The sequence below is a fragment of the Artemia sp. Qi Xiang Cuo genome, chromosome 11, assembly GCF_049724085.1.
Source record: "Artemia sp. Qi Xiang Cuo chromosome 11, ASM4972408v1, whole genome shotgun sequence".
Taxonomy (NCBI): domain Eukaryota; kingdom Metazoa; phylum Arthropoda; class Branchiopoda; order Anostraca; family Artemiidae; genus Artemia; species Artemia sp. Qi Xiang Cuo.
Window position 1 is genome coordinate 16,678,844 of NC_142804.1, and position 19,167 is coordinate 16,698,010.

Below are 19,167 nucleotides of genomic sequence, written 5' to 3' on the forward strand. Positions count from 1 at the left end.
GTTTATGACGGATAAGGTAAAATTATTTCGCAATTCAGAATGAAGATTATATTCTCACGAACCTTGTGAAAACCAGCGTAATAGTTTTTTTTTTAGCCAATTTGAAACCACTATTAATCAAAGATTGAGATGGCGCAACACTGAAAACCATATAATGCAGTAAAGCAGGATAGCTAGTTGCTATGATTATAACATTTATAGATATTTCAGGACTGCTAACGCTCCTCTACAAAACTGTTGGATAAATTTGAGACGAAACTTCACCCAACTAATTGCAGACTAATTTCTTTGACTATTTTGACCTGACCGGTGTGTTCACCATTTTTTGCTGCCTTGAGTATTCTTGGTCCGCAAATAATCCTTGATATTTTTAAGCCTAGAAAGTGATTAATCAGATTAACAGCACTTCTTGACAAGCACAGTCCCTGCGTCGGCCCTCCAGTGCATTGCTACAGGCGTTTTCAATCTCTGAGTCCCATATTATTAATTAAGGTCAAACCCACTGCACCACCTTAGGGACTTTCCAACCTTAAATATTTTGAATTCACCTTCCAATTGCTACTTTTCTGTGTATTGTCTCTGTGTTATGTTAGCTAATAATAATTTTTCCGTCATCATTACAAGAACTGTAAGCTAAGAATTGGACAGTGTCAAACAGTCTTAATTCACAGCTACTTGGTATCTAAGTTGTCATTTTGAACGTAATAATAAATAGTCCAGTATTGTGGCAAATGTAGCATTTTGTGTCATGCTTGTTGAAAACTACAAGACAAAATCGCTAGAATGGGGATCCACTTAAAGTATAGAATATTAAAGAACTATAATTTTAATATAAAATTTTGCGCAAAAGAATATTTAGTTTTAAATATAACATGTTCTGGTTGTAAGTCAAATTTTACTGCCCCTAGCGTGACTAAAGGTTTGCTGGGCATATCGTTGACAAGTTTTGTCAAAGGAAAAGTATTTTGATACTATACTGGCACCTAAGAAATTAATAAGGTATCCTAGGTAGCGATATTGCACTTGATAAGGTAAAACTATATTGTTTTTAGAAGAAATAGCAACATCGTTCTTTCTCCAGTCTTGTTTGTACCTTTAGTAGCCTAGATTAGATAATACACTCCAGTATTTCCAGTCGTCATGGTGTCAGAAAAAGTAGAAAAAACTTTTACTAGAAAAGAAGTGGAAACCCACAACTGTACTAAAGAAGGAGCATGGATAATCATTCATGATGGAATTTATGATGTATCCAAATTTTTAGATGAGGTAGGCTAGGCTAGCCTTGGTTTATATTGGATTACTATGCCTCTAACAGTAGATTGTTAGATATCATTTTAGTACTCCCACTCTCCATTTAGTAACACTTTACAATGCTGGAAACTACTTCAAAACATTATAGGCTAAAACACTTAGGCCTACTTGGCCTAGGCTTAGTGCAAGACCCCAGTGCTCAAACTAGTGCCTGATATTGATAAATATGTAGAGTAGCAACTTTGCAAAAGGAGGCATGGTAAAATTCTACTTTAGCTACTTTTGACTATCTTGGAAAGGGGTTAGGTTATGAAAATGAAACTTTCAGACATGGGTCTACAGGCTAAAGTATGTCCTGGGAAGGTATTTTGAAGTACCTACCTCGTTTCCTTCTCTCTCTAGAGGGTTCTGACCTTTGATGGCCTTTACAAATCTGTGTGTGATAAAAGTTAAACCTTGCAAAATAGATCTTCTGCTTAAATGAAGTACAACAAAACTGTTTTCAGCTTAACAACTTTGCTCAGTCCCAATTTATAAGGTTTTAAAGATATGCAGATAAATTTCCTAAATTTTGAAAAAAAAACATTGATATGGCTTAAAATCTACTCAAATAGGCCTAACAGGAATTACTCTTTCAGAACTAAAGCCAGAGAAAAAGAAACAAATTACTGAAAATTAAAGTAAAATGTTGTTTTGTCAGAATTTCAATAGGTATAGACCTGTCATGTAGGCAAATTTCAGGACCCACCAGAAGAAGAATGAGTGGAGGTAGGTACTTCAAAATACCTTCCCGGGACATACTTTAGCCTGTAGACCCATCTCTGAAAGTTTCATTTTCCTAACCTAACCCCTATCCAAGATAGCCAAAAGTAGCTAAAGTAGAATTTTACTGGAGGCATTTTAGAAGCCAAGAATTCAGGTTGTTGAGAAGGAAACATATTAGCCTGGGAACATAGTTTTTACTTCACAACAGGCCTAAGAATAGGCCAGTTTTTAACACATTTTGACTGTAATTCAGTAAAATTCTACTTTAGTTACTTTTTCCTATCTTGGAAAGGGGTGAGGTTAGGAAAATGAAACTTTCAGGGATGGGTCTACAGGCTAAAATATGTCCTGGGAAGGTATTTTGAAGTACTTATCTCCTCTCCTTCTCCCTCTAGAGGATCCTGAAATTTGCCCACATGACAGGTCTATACCAATTGAAATTTTGACAAAAAAAAAAATTTTACATTAATTTTCTGTTAGGCTATAAGTTTCTTTTTCTCTGGCTTTAGTGCTGAAAATGCAATTCCTGTTATTTGAGTAGTATTTTAAGCCATATCAATGTTAATTGTCAAAATTTCGGAAATGTATTTGCATATCTTTAAAACTTTATAAATCAGGATTGAGCAAAGTTGTGAAGCTGAAAACAATTTAGTTGGACCTTATTTTAAGTAGAAGATCTATTTTAAAGGTTTCAGTTTTATAACACACAGATTTTAAAGGTCATCAAAGGTCAGGAGCCTCTAGAGGGAGGAGTGGAGGTAGGTACTTCAAAATACCTTCCCAGGACATACTTTAGCCTGTAGATCTATCCCTGAAAATTTCATTTTCCTAACCAAACTCCTTTCCAAGATAGCCAGAAGTAGCTAAAGTAGAATTTTACCCATAATTCCACTATACATTATCCTCTCCCCTAATTACCCTTAGCTTAGAGTAATCTAAGGATTATTCCTTGTGAAGCTTGAGAATAGCCTAGATGTGAGCCTTGAAGTTATTTTCATTGTTGTTTAGTTAGCCTAGGCTACCAGGTGTAGTTGGATGATCAGTTGCTTCCCAGTTGAATTTACGCTCCCTTAAGGACCACTCAGCATCCAGCCTTCATTTAGGTATATGCAGAGGGGGGGCAAACCCACCCCATAGAACCTCCAATTTAGCTTACACTACATTTTATCCATTAATCAGCAGGCTGTAAACACAAATCTGGTTGTCTGCAGATGCAGTGGGAGGATGTCATAAAGAAATATTAAAAGGAAATAGGAACTTCTTGGGAGGGTATAAGTGAGAGGCTTTGGATAGATTGGAATGGAGGTGGAGTGTGCTTAGCTGTGTTGGCCTCAGGTGGCTTAGTGCTTTGATGAGCTGTTAAAAGTAAATATTAAGCCTTTTTCAGCCTAACTTGCACTTGGTAGGCTATTATGACTTCTCAGCCCAGCCTACACTAGGTATTTCAACAATTTGGCTCATCTTACCTTAAATTACCTTAAATCGCACTAGCCAGCGATAAGAACGAATCCTGTAAATGCCGGTCAATGATGATGGTGGCTCAGCTCATCGGGCGCATCCCAAACTGTGCGCCATGGCTTGCTGTACCAATCTCTGTCAACAGCTGACTTGAAGGCTTCAGTATTAGGGGACATGACTGCATTCTGGCTAAGGGAATTCCATAAGCCAACCACACGGTTGGAGAAAAATTTGTTTCGCAGCCTGGTATTAGCGCATTTCCGGTAGAGCTTTAGGGGGTGCCCTCTTGTTCTTCACGAACTATCTAACTGGAATAAGTCAGGGATGATATCGGGGTTGCAGATCAATTTGAATGTCATCAATACATCTCCTCGCTTACGTCGGTATGTGAGAGATGGTATTTTGAGCCTCTGGAGTCTGGTAGAATATGGCAAATTTTGAAAACCCCTTATGCATTTCGTTGCTCTCCGCTGCACCGATTCCAGAATCGATTGGTCAAGCTTGTTAACTGGCGTGGCAATGGACATCCCAAATTCTAATTTTGGTCGGATCAGGCCCTTTAGGAGCTTAGTAATCACTGCTGGAGATCTACTGCTGAACATTCTCTTTATTATACCGAGAGTTTGGTTGGCTTTGGCTACTGCAGACTGCGTGTGTAAGTTGAATTTGAGCTTGTTATCAACCAAGACTCCCAGATCTTTTTCGCAGTGACTGGTTGTAAGTGGCTGTTTAAAACCACAATTGGATTCCATAAAATACTGGCTGAGAGGGTTGTTTGCTCCAAAGTGTATGACCTTGCATTTCTGGATATTAAAATCTAGTCGCCTGGTTTTTGCCCACATTGAGAGTGCGTTGAGATCTGCTTGGATGTCTTTGGTACTTTGGGGGGTCATAAAACAGACCAATTATTTTGGAATCATCAGCATAAAAGCATATCTTATTCTTTATGATTGAAGATGCATCATTAATATAGATGTTGAATAGAGTTGGGCCCAAAACTGTGCCTTGGGTCTACATCTGCTGATTCTGAGAAGAAAATTGATCCACCATCCCCAAATACTCTTACCACCTGCTTCCTGTTGGTAAGAAATTGCATCGTCCAATTTATGACTTCATCGTGGAGGCCTATTGCGTGAAGTTTAGAATTTAGCCTCCTATGACATACTTTATCAAATGCTTTCGCTAAGTCTAATAATATCATATCAACTGGGGATCCCGTGTCCATAAGTTCTGTGACATGCTCGTAAGCATCAATGAGGTTAGTATCAACTGATTGACTGGGGCGGAAGCCATGCTGGCTAGGAGATAGTAGCTTGTTCGCATTTAGGTGTTCAATAATGGCGGAATTAACTATGCCTTCAAGAAGTTTTTCCACTCCCGAGGTGAGACTAATTGGTCGATAGTTGCTGGCTTCATCTCTGCTGCTTCCTTTATGAACAGGTGTAATGTAAGCTTCCTTCCAGTCTTGTGGAATAGATTTAGTATTTAGGGACATTTGGAATAGTAGGGTGAGAGGATGTGATAGTACTGCATACGTCTCCTTTAAGAGCCGAGGGGGCACTCCGTCAGGTCCTGTTGATTTATTTGGGTTAATCTTCTTTAGTCGAGTCTCTACATCTACTTTAGTAATATTAATGGGCGGCATACTTTTTTGAATTTTGTACTGCGGGGGGTCTGGAAGTGGGGCATTATCTGCAACTGTGAATACTGAAATAAACTGCTTATTTAATGCATTAGCTATCTTCCTTGGGTCGCAGATTTTAGATCCGTCTTGTACAAGTTGAGTGACAGAATGCCTTCCAGGCTTACCTGATGACACATACCTCCAAAATTTCTTAGGGTTAGTTTTTGTTGCAGCTGCCACTGATTCCTCATACTTCTCGGTGATATTTCTGGAGAGACTTCTAAGCTTGTTACGCGCCTGCTTATATTTTGTGTAATAGTTAGCCTGGTTTTGATTCTTTGTGTACAGCTTCCAGTATTTCTTTTTTCTGTTCCTAGCCATTTTTATTTCTTTTGTAATATACGGGAGGGTTATTGGTTTCCTTTTCCATTTTGTAGAAGAGTGATTTTCAATAGCCTTCAGTAATATTCTTTTCATAGTTGTCCATGACTCTTCCACATCTGTATTCTCAATGAAAGACCAATCACATTGAGTCAGTTCCTGACAAATTAGACTGTAATCAGTGTACACGTGCTTTGTAAATTCTAGTCTTTGGGGATACAGTCTAAAACTGCAACTTATGACAATGTGGTCACTAGCTCCAAATGGTGGTAGGGGCTTGATGCTTATTATAGACTCTTGGTCTTTTGCTAGTAGAAGATCAAGTAGCAAAGGGTTCTGACCATTTCTATGTCTTGTCGGGAAGTTAACTGCCTGGTACAAAGAATGATTAAATAGGCACTCCAGGAATGGTCTTATTAAACTATTTTCAGAAAAAACAAATCCGTTGACCCATTGAATATTTGGGAGATTGAAATCACCAACAATAATTATGTTTCCTCGTAGCTTCATTTTAATATCAATTGAAGTACTCATAGCAAGTAAAGAGGATTCAAGGCTAGGGGAACTGGGGCTTCTATACATGCAAGGTATTACATACCTTGGGTAAAAATACTTTTCACTCCTAAGTTAAAAAAATGCCCTCAGCTGAAACAGATTATAAATGTCTTGTAGCCTAGTAATAACACTTATAACATATAGCTGGTAAAGAACAACTCTCTGTCTGCTTTCAGGTACTTGTCAATTAGCTGGAACCCACATAATATATTGTATATAGAAGATGCTTAAGAAACTAGTCAGATGGGTTTCTTTCAATAGAGAATTGGATTGCAAACCATGGTTTGTCATTGCATTTACAATATTTAAAATTTGTTTTTTGTGATTTAGGGGGAAAAAAGGTACCTAGTTTAGGTTATGTGATGTATTTAATATATGCTATGCTCCCCCCCCCCTAATGTACAAATATATAGCCCAAATTTGTTTCTAAACTATTATATTTTCACCATATTTTGTTTTATTTCATTAGCATTAACCAAACTTGACTTCTTGCATGGGTTCTAGCTAATTGACAAGTAGCAGCTTTTAATACTATATTGAATATACCAACCTCATTAAAAAGAATTTGCTGGCTTCAGTCTACTTAAAGCCCAAGACACAGCCATATTAGCAAAACACATTGAAACCTTCCTTATTGACAACAGATTGGAAACTAAGAAATGTGTTGGTCTGGGATTTGATATATGCACAAGAAACCTTTTTACACACATGACTCATAGACTAGGGTAAGGAAGACCCTTACCTTTGGTCTAAATTTGCAGAATTCAGATAGCCATTGACTTCAATGAAGAAATATGATTTCAATGAACCAACTGACAGCCATCTAGAGTGCTGAAACAGGGACATGTCCTTAATGGCACTGAGGATCCTGTCAGTTGAAAGAATAATACTAGTCTACTTGAATAGTATCCTACATAAATGTCATACAGTTTTGTTTAAACCTTTTCCCTTGCTGTTCAAGTTATCATTAAATCTTTCCAGACTACCTCAAGATCAGAAAACTGCACATATCATTCCTATATTTAAAAAAGGTTGAAAGGACATTGCTGAAAATTATTGACCCATTAGCATGACATCATTGGTTGTTAAGGTTCTTGAAAGAATAATAAGTTCTGCAGTTGTTAAACACCTTGAAGCAAATTATGTTTTACACAGTTCACAACATGGTTTTTGTTCAGGAAGATCTGTTGACACCAATCTCCTTGAATCATATGATCACATCACCAAGTTGCTTGATATTGGGGTGCCTGCTGACATGATACTGCTTGACTTTCCTAAAGCTTTTCACAAAGCATGTGACAAGCAACTTGAAATTAAATTATGTGCAGTTGAGCTTGAAGAGAAATCCCAGCTCTGGATCCTTGATTTTTTTTTATTTGCAATCTCAATATGCTCAGTTATTTGGTGACTCTGGTAATTGTATTTTTTCTTCCTCTACACATGTTCTGAATGGAGTTCCTCAGGGAAGTGTTTGGGTCCTACTATTTAATATCTTCATCAATGATGCTCCTTCTGTTATCAGTAGTAAATCAACTGTTTATACAGATGACCTGAAGCTTCATGGATCAGCTTTATCCTGTGAAGATTTTGCCCTGCTACAAAATAATCTTCAACTGCTGGGTCAATGGACTGATGCCTGGCTTCTTGAATTCAATGTTGCCAAGTGCCATATCATTCCCTTTGGCAAACTGAATTGTTGCTACTCTTATTTTTTCTTAGGCCACCCGCTTCCCTCTGTAAATAATGAGCAGGATCTTGGTGTCCCTATTGACAATTAACTAAAATCCAGCACTCACGCTAAGAGGTCTATTGCTGGGGCTGGTTCAACCTTGGGACTGATTAAGCGTGCTATTTCCATTCTTTCCCCTAAAGTCATGAGTCTTTTATATAAGAGACTTGTGCATCTTAAGCTTGAAGTTAGAATGTCTCTTGCCTCCCCATATTCAAAAAAGACATAAAAGTTCTTAAAGATATGCAGAGACATGCCACTAAAGTGATATCTAGCATTTATGAGCTTTCAGACCCTGTAAGACCATCAAAGCTGAATTTTCCTACACTTGTTTACAGGAGAAACAGAGGGGATGCCATTTTAGTCTACAAGTTATTGGGGGATAATACTCTCCCAGCATTATTCCCCACTGTTGGTACCAACTCAAGAACTACATGTCATCACCTGAAACTTGTCAAGCATTCTACAATATCTAGAATCTGCACTGAATTCTTTTCACCATGCATTGTCAACAGTTGGAACAAACTATCTAATGAAACAGTTACTGCTGAATCCATTGATGTTTTTAACCAAAGGCTCCAGAGAGTGTACTGAACATGGAACAGCACCTGGTCACTAAGGAACCTTGTATACAACTCAAGTCATAATTCTGGAGTTCTACAAGTAGAAATCCTTAGATTGCTCTTAGCTACAATTAAAGGTAATAGTGTACTATAACACAATTTCTACTTGAAAGATGTGAATGCCAGACTGGACATGTGTTGTCAAATAAAAGTCAGGCATTTGTATAGTAAATACAGAAGGAATGCATCTTTGGACAATCAAATTTATTTAGAACTTTAAGCAAGGATTGTAATGGGTTTGCTTGTTTGACAATATTTGGAATATGTATGTCCCATTTAAGATTAATAAAAATTGATTCACAAAAGAGTTTGACTTGTTTCACTAACATTTAGATTGGGATAGGGTCTAGAAAAACACAGCAGATTTCAAGAAGTTTATTAGTCATTCAAAGTTTAGCCTTATTAAGGTGACCTGTTTTTTTTTTTCAAATTTGTTTGAAAAAATGGCCTTATGCTCAATGCTGGAAAGTGGGAGTATTTAGTTTTTAATGCCAAACACGAAAGCAGTGGTCCGAGTTGTTGTTCCTTTGCTTTTCAGTGTTGTATTGGATTGGGATTAGTATTTGCTAGATCTTGCTCATTATTTACAGAGGAGATTGGATGGCCTGAGAGAAAACAAGAGCAACAAGGATTTTTTTTTTTTTTGCTGAAGTAAATGACATTACTCAATTACTCTTGTTTCAACCCATCTAGGCTACCCATAAATTGATTAACACTGACAAAATCAAGAAACAGAAAATATGTTGGAAGTAGATAATTTGTGCTATATATTTGTACATTAGGGGGAAGCACTGGGTTTAAAGTATAGTGGAGATGCAATCAAAATATATTAACTATACTTTTTCTGCATTTTATGAAGTTAGAACTGTTTTCTTTATATGTTTCCTTCTCAACAGCCCAATTTCTAGGCTTCTACTAGAGACATTACCTTAAATTACCCTAAATTGCATTAGCCATTGAAATAGGGTGGTGTTGAACCTTATGTAGAGAATCTTGCTGGGGCTGTGAACTTCATCACGGTTTGGTAGCATCCCAGGTCAGCTTCCATTCCATATTTGTCCAGTCAAAATCAATGCCCTTCTTGAATGATTTGCCAGTCTTGCCTTGAACAGTGGCATCTGAAATACTATTCCACAGTGGCACAGAGCAAACAGCATTGAAGTTCTCACACACATCATTGATATTTTGGGACCTGCACTTCCTTGCTGTGTCTGATGCCACTGGAGAGGGATGGAAAGAAAAATGAACTTGGACTAGTGTGTTAAAGCAAATTATGAGTCATAACATCTCCCCTTTTTTTATGTATACCAGCATTGTGAGTTTTAGGGATCTAAGATGCTCTTTCTAAGACTTTTCCTGCAGATGTAGTACAAGCTTGGTGGCTATGCACTGGACATTATCTTGTGGCTTAGCCTTCATTGCATGCTGGGGACATGCCAATATCATACCAAAATAAATGTGGGTAGACTAATGGCTTATAGGCTTGAGTTTCCTTGCCACCCATGGGTGTCTGGTTGTAAAGGTTTTCTTGATGAGCCAAAGGGCCTGATTTACTTTTGGTGGCACCATTTTTGGTATTTGTGAGAACCTTCTGTGTTCTATTTGAAACGAAATCTTCAATTCAACCTATTACCTTAATTTGCACTTCAGAGCAAATCAAGATCCACACTATAACCTAAGGACTTACTCCATATGCATATAACATCAGTATCAGGAGGTTATGTTGCACCATATCAAAAGCTTTTGCTTGATCTAGCAGAATGATGTCTACTGAAAGGTATCTGTTAAGGAGTTTACCAACAATATCATATAACTCAATAAGGTTAGTTTCAACTAAGTGACCCTTATGAAACCAATGTTGACTTTTGCTCAGTATTGGTTGCTATGTAGATGATTGATCAATGCAACATTTATTAGGGGCGTTTTTTCACTCATCAATGTGCTAAGATCTTACATCTTTGGTGGTTTTTGTGCAAACGTCTTTCATCATTATGCTCTGATCAGCAGCCCGAGGAGAATGACAAGTATATAATCAAACTTCTTTTGTCTTTCTTGTGTATAGTAAAACAGTGGCATCCTTCGGACTTCTTGCTAATGTTAGTGAGCTGTGAGATTTTAGAACAAATGTTAGTTAAAAAACGATAATCTTTGCAAAAAGATCCAAGAAATTAGTGCTAAAAAATGAGCCTAATATTTTATTCAGAACCTTGCAAAGTGCCAAAGTAAGGGCAATAGAGTGGTAGTTGCTAGCTAGGTCTTTTAATCCTTTCTATAGATGGGCTTGATACCGGCTAGTTTTCAGTGACTAGGAAGGACTTTTGAAGTCAATGTCATCTGCAATAGGTTCTGCTACAAATTGGCCATGTGTTTGAGTTAATCTTGGACAAATATTATCTGGCCCAATGGGTTTGTTCTGTCAAGCTTCATTATCCTTTTGAGGATATTTTCAGTAGTCATAACTAGGAGAGACATAGATGTATGAATCAGGGGAGGGGGACTGCATTGCAGGTGGCAGATTGGGCAAAGAAATTTGCACTGATGATATCATTCAGCATATCAGCAAGGTCTCTAGGGCTAGTTACTTTAATGCTGTTCTTTTTGTTGAGATGTGGGATACTTTATCTTGAAGGGTTTGCAGAAGAAAAATAACACCAAAACTTCTCAGGATTTATTTTTTAATGCGCAGTAATTAACTTTTCATGCTCTTTTACTACCTTTCTGGTGAGATTTTCCACTTATTTTAACACTTCTTATAATTGTTATAATGACTATCATGTTTGCATTTTGTATATTTTCTCTATACTCCTTTTTTTTCTAAATGATTTCATTATATTGTGGAGCAAGTGGGTATGGTCTTAGGGGCAATTGACCACTATTTTTTTGTGCACCTCTTTTTTGTATTAACTAGAGTGGTTTGAAATTGTTCCAGTTTGTTTCGATCTGGTCAGCAGGTGTAAGCAATCAACCTATGCATTCTTTGCAAATTATTTGATAATTTGTAAAAAAAAAAAATTGACGTGACTGTTTATTTTATGGTTGACTTGTAATTTGGTTAAAATGTAGAAGTGGTCACTACTACAAACTGCAGGGAGGTAAGATATTGAGAGGATACGGCAGGATCACTAATAATACCAAGGTCTAACAGTCAGGATTCCTGGATATGTCTAAAATGAGTTGGCTGGGTTAGAAAATTATCAGTAAGTGCTTTGTTTGTGATAGAAAGGGGACTATTCTGTGGGGAAAAACCTAAGCAACCCACCTAACCTGCCCTGGAAAAGGTGGGGTAGCAATGCTACTTGACAGATTTAGAATTGACTGGTGGCTTTTGGAATTCTGCTACTGGTAGCTTTGGAACTTTTTTCATATGTGCACCTAACTCACCTCAGGTGTGTTAAAATCTCTAAAAAGGATGATGGCAGAATGTTTCCTACTATTTGCTTTGGAAATGATGTCACATACAGCAAGGTGTGGAACAAATTGATCAGGGGCAGAAGGATATGCTAAAATAAACAGGGATATCCTAGATTGCTAATTCTATGCTCTTTTTTTGTGGGTAAAGTTGTATTAATAACAGTTACTCAACTCCCCTAGATGGTCCCATGTATAGCCTTGAGATATATAGACTATCAAACTAAAAAATGACAAAAACAATGAGATTCTTACTATATAATATGCAGTATATTTGTAAGTAGCTATTAATGAGGTTATCATGTTTTCTTCCATTATTATTCACATTTTTAACTAATTTAGTAAAGTCTAATTGCCCAATATTTGATTCAATCACTCAGATTAAACTAGGTAGCTTAGATTCTAGACAGCATAACTGGTTTACAATAGAACAAATAATGAAAACAAACACATATACTTTTAAGCTTACATATGGGTCCATCACAGAAGAGAAAATTTTGTTTTGTCAGGAAAACAACTATTAGGTTGAAAAGGAGTATAAATTGAGAGTTTTAATGGTACCATTTTTGTTTTATGTTAGTTTTGAGCCCAGGCCAAAGGGGGAAGGGGACGAATTGTAACAAATACAACTTTAACTGTGAGAATAGACAACTGGCTCCTAACCTTTGACATTACATATATAGGTTTAGATGGCTAGGATTGGCTGATATCTAGGTCTAGGCTAGTTGTGATTGGCTGTCTATAATCTTAGAAAACTTTTTTTTAACATTTTAATTCAGACAAAAGTTAACTCTTAGCCAGTTTAAATACATTTGTTTTCCTTAACAATACTTATCTCAAATTAAGTTGGTCTGAGAGTGAGTATGTCTATGATTTAGAAACTATATTTTAACTTTAAGATCTTGTGCTGAGATATTGAAAACATTTCCTAAGACTATCCTTGAGCTTTAAATGTATGTCCAAGAATATGATTCTTATTTCATAGTATTATTAACTATCAGTACAGTTGAAATTGTGACTGTCATATATGGTTAGAATATTTAGTCTAATCCCATTCTTATATACTTCTTATTTTATGCCATTTCTCGGATAGTAGGGCTGTTTTTTCACTCATCAATGTGCAAAGATCTTACATCTTTTGTTAGAAAACGCTTAAAAGTGAAATCTTTGAACTAAGATCTTACATCTTTGGTCGTTTTTGTGCAAACGTATTTCATCATTCTGCTCTGATCAGTGGTCTGAGAACAATGATGAGTATATCATTAAAGTTCTCTCATCATTGTTCTATATGGCAGAAAGATGGCGTCTTTCATGCTTTTTGCTAAAATCAGTGAGCTCTAAGATCTTAGAGCAAAGATGAGTTGAAAAAAACGATATTATTTGCAGAAAGATGAAATATCTTAGATGTGAGATCCTAGTACTAAAAACGGCCCTAGTGTATCATGGTTGCTCTTTGGACATGGCACCCCCCCTCCCCTCTTAACTTTTCTAGACATAGTCCTATAACATATTTCTCTGTTAATTGGTCTTGTGATACATCTTAGGTTCTTTGTTGAAACAGATTTATGCAGTTGTGACAGAATTTATTTTGGTTTTGCCTAAGTGTTAACAGTAGAATTGTAAATATAAATAATTATTGAAATTAATCTGAAAAGTGGTTAACAATGGAAGCAAGTATTATAGGCTAATCCGATTTATAGAAAGACACTGCGTGTTACAAAAGCAAAAATTTTAGTTTTTATTGTCTTATTTTACTTTTTATAGCCTATAAGATTATATCTGGGACCATGGGGGGCATTGTCAGAAAAACAGCCATGATATTGGGAAATAAGGAACTTTACGGTACTGCTTTTATTTGTATAGCATATTTCCTTCAGAAGAGGTCAACCCCTAAATATTTACTAATAAAATATTGAACATTCATTCATCTTTCGAAATAGCTTGTAATATTTATTGCTTTCACAGTTTCATCACAGCCACCTTATAAGAGCCTGGTAGAGGCTTAACTTTAGACTACATAGAAAAGTGTGCTGATCTTGTAGTTTTGCATTTTGTGTGTGCTTATTTCTACCAAAAGTTGGTTCATAATGCCAATAAAAAAGCAAACATTTGTCAATAGCCAAGGGGAATATCTGGCCCATTAAGGGGAGGGGGAGTGGGGTACAATTGTAATATCAGTTATTATTATATTTAGAGAGAACTTTAAATGGATAATTGAATAATACATTTTCTATTTTCTTATCTGCTCTCTGTCCTAGGCTATAATTAACCATAATAGTGAAATTATAAGTGAGAGGCTTTTCGCTATTTTCAAAAGTGTTTGAGCAAGGTGAATAAATCTTCAGGAAGGTACCATTCAAGATTAGGGAGTTCCTCAAAAGGAAACATGCTAATAAAATGAAAGTAATACCATTAAATTTCATAAATGCTCTTTTCAAATATCATATTTGTGTTTCTGACAATGCACCCCACCCCTAATTATCCCAGAAACAGTCCTAGAATATACACAAAGCTAAAATAAAACATTAAAACAATGAAATTCTTACTATATAATATGCGACTTGTTTCTGTTAATCAGATTATTATGTTTCGTTCCATTATTATCTATGTCTCAAATAATATTTTATCAAATATTCTATTTAGTTAATTAGGAAGAACTGAATTCTGTTTAGTCTAGACTAGAGCAACCTGTTATATGGTGCAACATGAGATGAGAACAATGAAGAAATAATTCATCAGGTCTGTATATGGGGCAATTAGTAAAAGTAGGGTGCATTTTAGCAGAACAAGTTTGATTTAACATACACTGACAGGTTTCTGAAAGATTCTGATCTAATGAATTCTGTTGATGTTTGGCTGTAATTGCTTTCTTGTTACCTTCACTTCTAGAGTGAACTGGAACCCGCTGAGGGAACACCCAATTTACCTATTATATCAATTGTTTAGTGGGTTCCTTCAGCTTCTTCATGTGCATTTCTTTTGCACAGGCCCTTTTTTAGTCTCATTTTAATCTAATGGCGGGGTGGACCACTGGGCACACTCTGGGTTAAGTGTCAGGTCTCACAGGCATATTGCCTTCACATCGGCCCAAAAAACAACTAATTATTGGTTGGAGGGAAAAAAAATTATTCTTTTAAAGTAAATCTATTGCTTTTATTTGAGCCCCTTAGGATCAATTCCTTAAATCTTAGATTGCTTAAAACTGTAATAAGAGGTAGTTGCAGCAAACTCAAAAGTGCCATCTTGGTACACCTGTATGAGATTGTATTATCCCAGTGTTGGGCCAGCGAAAATCCCTTGGAACTACAAAAGAACATACAATGTACCATTCTTTGCAACATAGAATGTTGCAAAGAATTTCAGAGAGAAGCTAGGAGAATTTTATTGTTCCTGGATGCACATATCCCTTCTATGAGCAAGGCTGTATCCAACGGGTTTGACCCCCTTCCTCCCTGAAATTTTTCCAGCCCAGAAAAACGTAACAAGAATAAAAAAAAAATGAATTTTTTGATTTGTTTTTTAAAGTTTCTTTGTAACCCTCTGCCCTTCCCTGGACAATGACGTGGATTAGTCCTTGACTATGAGTATATCCGTTGAATATCACGTAGGAGAGATCTGTAGGCAAACGATACAGGGAATTCACTGCTTATATGTTAATCTAGCATCTTCTGTTTGTTTGCAGCGCTTTAGAATATTATAGTATATTTGAGGAAGGGTACATTAGGCAAATCATATGGAGATCTTGTGTAACCATTCCTGTTTTGAATGATTAATTTATGTGTTTACTACAGTCAACAAGGGTTTACTACAGTGAATAAGGGTACATTAGTCAAATCATATGGAGATCTTGTGTAACCATTCCTGTTTTGAATGAGCAATTTATGTGTTTACTACAAGGAATAAGGGTACATTAGGCAAATCATATGGAGATCTTATGTAACCATTCCTGTTTTGAAAGAGTAATTGATGTATTTACTACAGTGAATAAGTAATATTGACATTTTTTTTGTTTGTGGTTTGTTCTTTGGAAAAACAGCACTTGGAGTCTAAAAAACCAAGGTATAATCATCTACGGAACAAGTACTGACAAAACCTATCCTCTTCACACAAAAAAAGTGACCCTTTGTATACCTATGCGAACCTGGCAACCAAAGTATAATCACCTACGGAACAAGTATGTCACTCGTCGCCTGAATCACGCTCTAGCATACTTATTGCCGGAGCAAAGTACTTTGGCTCGGAGCGATCAAGTAGTACAACATTTTGCGTCTAGAGGCGCTGAGGTACGCAGGGTCACTTTTGGAGAGTTTTGTCATTACTTGTTCCGTAGGTGATTATACTTTGCTAAAAAACAAAGTAAAATGTTTATTGGGTATGGGATGTGTGTTTATTTGTAAATGTTTACTTATAGCATCCCGGTGGTGAAGAGGTACTCTTAGAACAAGCTGGAAAAGATGGTACTGCTGAATTTGAAGATGTTGGCCATTCTTCAGATGCTAGAGACATGATGAAAGACTACAAAATCGGAGTTTTAGATGAGGTATTTTAAGTATATTAGTTTAAAAGTTTTGTTCAACTTGTATAATGTTGGGTTGAGTACCATTGCGATTTTTGGATTTAGTATTAGCGGATTTTTTCTTTTTTCATATATTTTGTTTTTGGATATTTACTTCACTGTCTTATTAACTGACCCTTTTTGAATTCCCGTCTTTTTGTGTATTAGAAGGGTATGTTTTGTGCTTACCAGTGTATAAAGACAAAATACTAAACTTTCGTTGAGTGAAATTTTGCCTTTGAGGTTCAAATAGTTCAACATCAAAATAGTTTTGATGCTCCTTTTAAAGAGCCCATAAATATAAATGTGTAATTTACTGAAAAAATCAAATGTCAAACATATTATATGGTGCTTAATATTGTTCTGTCAACCTTCATAATTAAGGAATAGATACAAATGAATTAAGTCAATTTATTCAGCACCAAAATTTGACCAGCAAATAAAAAAATGAAAAATATTGAAGAGAGTCTTGGAACAATTACATTATTTGAGCCTACTCATTACGTTTTCTTGAGCTCTCGTTTGAATAAGCTCTTTAGATATAATACACTTTTTGACTCGTAAAGAATAATTGGGAAAGCTAAAAGCATGATTAGAGGTACAACCTTCTGCTTCATTGTATTGGAATCTTGCATTAGTACCAAAGTAATAAATACGTGGAAATGCCCTTGAAATTTTTTTTTTAAAAGAACAACACGGGGCTAAAAAAAATATTAACTACAGCAGTGTTATGCTTAATGTGGTTGCTCCGTCTCTCATTCTTTTAACATGTGTGTCATAAAATTCGCAATATTTTGTTTCTTTGTCTCTATCCGCAACTGTAATCGCACAACCCTAAACTGTTAGATTACACCCAGAAACATTATTCGCTCTATTGTGATCTTAGGGCTGCAAGTACTTATCTCTGTCTGTAGTCCAAGTAAGCTAATGCTCAATTCAATACTCAATTTGGCCACTTATAGTCCATTTGTCCCCATCCTCTGTTTTTTTTTTTTTTTTGCTTTATCGCGGATTTACGTTTAAATACTTTGCATAAAATATATAAAAAATATGGCTCTTCTAATTATAGAAAATGAAAATGCTAAAGAGAATAGAATTGCTGAAAATGGTTGTGCTGAGGCTCTCGGGAATAGAAGTTTGATGCTAAAACTTTTTTAGTATATCTTTTCAGCCATATGCTGAATCTCAGTGAAGTCAAATTAATGCCATATGTATCTGACCTAGTGCCTTACCACTAGATTTAGTGATTCTTTCTTACAAAGAGCAGTATTTTTGTTGTAGGTCCCGAAGTCATTGTTGCTAACTCCAAATTTTTTAAAAACAAGTTTGATAATTTTATCAAAAAAAGCTAATTAAAGATCAATGGGTTTATATTTAGCAGTCTTTTTCGATTAGTGTTTTTTTTGGCTAATGTTAACTATGTTTAAAGCTCTTTTTCTACTTTTTAACACCATCATTGTTTGTTTTTTGCTGCAGGATATTCTAAATAATTGGATACAAGGCTGTCTCTAAAAAAACAGACTCTTAGCCTAAAAAGTGTTCTTTTTGACTATGGGCTGCTGTTAAGATATGTTTCCCTTAGCGAATTTTTAATTTGTTGATTTTCGACAGTTGTATTGTTTCAGTAAAAAACAACAATTGTGCTTTCATTTGAGAATTGAGATTCAGCTTTGTCCATTTGCGGATTTACATTTTTGAACTTTGCTTTGCATTTCTTTTCTTAGATTGAAAAATATGTTGAAAATTCAAAAATTTGCGAAAATAGTAATTTTTCTCATTTTTAAGCAGGTTTTGATTTTCTCTACGATAAGTCTAAATCATATTACAGTTCTGGTTTGGTGAATGGATGGATCTGGAACTACACATTCCAAAATACCTTGTTTTTGTGCAAGCAAGAGGTGTAGGCTTGTCGCAAAACTCGCCTCAAAGCCAGACTCTTCAATTTAGTTTGTTTGCATCGCTAATTTGTCTTTTTATGTTTCATGGGAGGTATTTAGAATAAAATGACCGAAACTCTGATTTTGGAGATCTTTGAACTGTACCACTTTAAGCTTCACTGTGTAAGTTTTTAACATGATTTTCTGCTGTACTACACTAGATCGAAATGAAAAATATACAAATAGACCGTGAAACCGGAAAATCTATAAACCAGATCTTTTTGGCCCCCTATTTTGAAAAACAAAGAACTGTTGATGATGCAAATCAAATTATGCGTCTTCTTTTTCTCCGGCAGGACTACCGGACTACCACGGATTCCAGAAAGATGTTTAATGGCTCATTTAAAAGCTACTGGCTCTTATGAATTCCTATTAATAACTGCATCGTAAATTCTATATTGCACTTTTTGATGCCATTCCTGGAGTGGGAAGGGTGGGAAGAACAACAAAGGTATTATTGTAATCCTCATGGTGTAAAACCATTAACCGGAAGTTTTATGTTTCATCAATTTTACTATCTTTCGATAGCTTCAATCTAGTTTTATCCAAATACCGGATTCAATTCTTGAAATTTGCCTTGCATTTCTTTTGTAAGATAAAATTATGGTAAAAAGCATACGAAAATACGGAGGTTTTCTATTCTTAAGCAGGTTGAGATCATTTCCCAGCAGCAAATCTAGATAATATAATAATTATGTCTAGTTGCTATAGGCTTTTGTAAAATCGCATGTTTCACAGGAAGCATAAACTTTAAGGCAATATGGAATCGTATTTCGTCCTCCTGTCTTGTGTAAATTATTTTAGTCTCGTTGACTACAGTAAGGGAATATGACAACAATTTCACGCAATGCTTCTACCAGAACAAATAATCCGGATATATT

At 35.8% G+C, this 19,167-nt stretch overlaps 1 protein-coding gene across 1 annotated transcript; it reads left to right on the forward strand.

The window, feature by feature from the left end:
• The first annotated feature begins 1,066 nt into the window (after positions 1-1,066).
• On the forward strand, positions 1,067-16,343 carry Cyt-b5 (Cytochrome b5). Its single transcript, XM_089096397.1, has 2 exons — positions 1,067-1,266; positions 16,206-16,343. The coding sequence occupies exons 1-2, from the start codon at positions 1,141-1,143 to the stop codon at positions 16,341-16,343; spliced, it is 264 nt and encodes an 87-aa protein (XP_088952523.1). The 5' UTR covers positions 1,067-1,140.
• Positions 16,344-19,167: the final 2,824 nt, after the last annotated feature.

Excerpts from the sequence above, each read along its gene's own strand:
- Cyt-b5 (XM_089096397.1), top strand. The coding sequence starts at position 1,141 with ATGGTGTCAGAAAAAGTAGAAAAAACTTTTACTAGAAAAGAAGTGGAA. Across the intron at positions 1,267-16,205 it reads TATCCAAATTTTTAGATGAG|CATCCCGGTGGTGAAGAGGT; the intron begins GTAGGCTAGGCT and ends GTTTACTTATAG.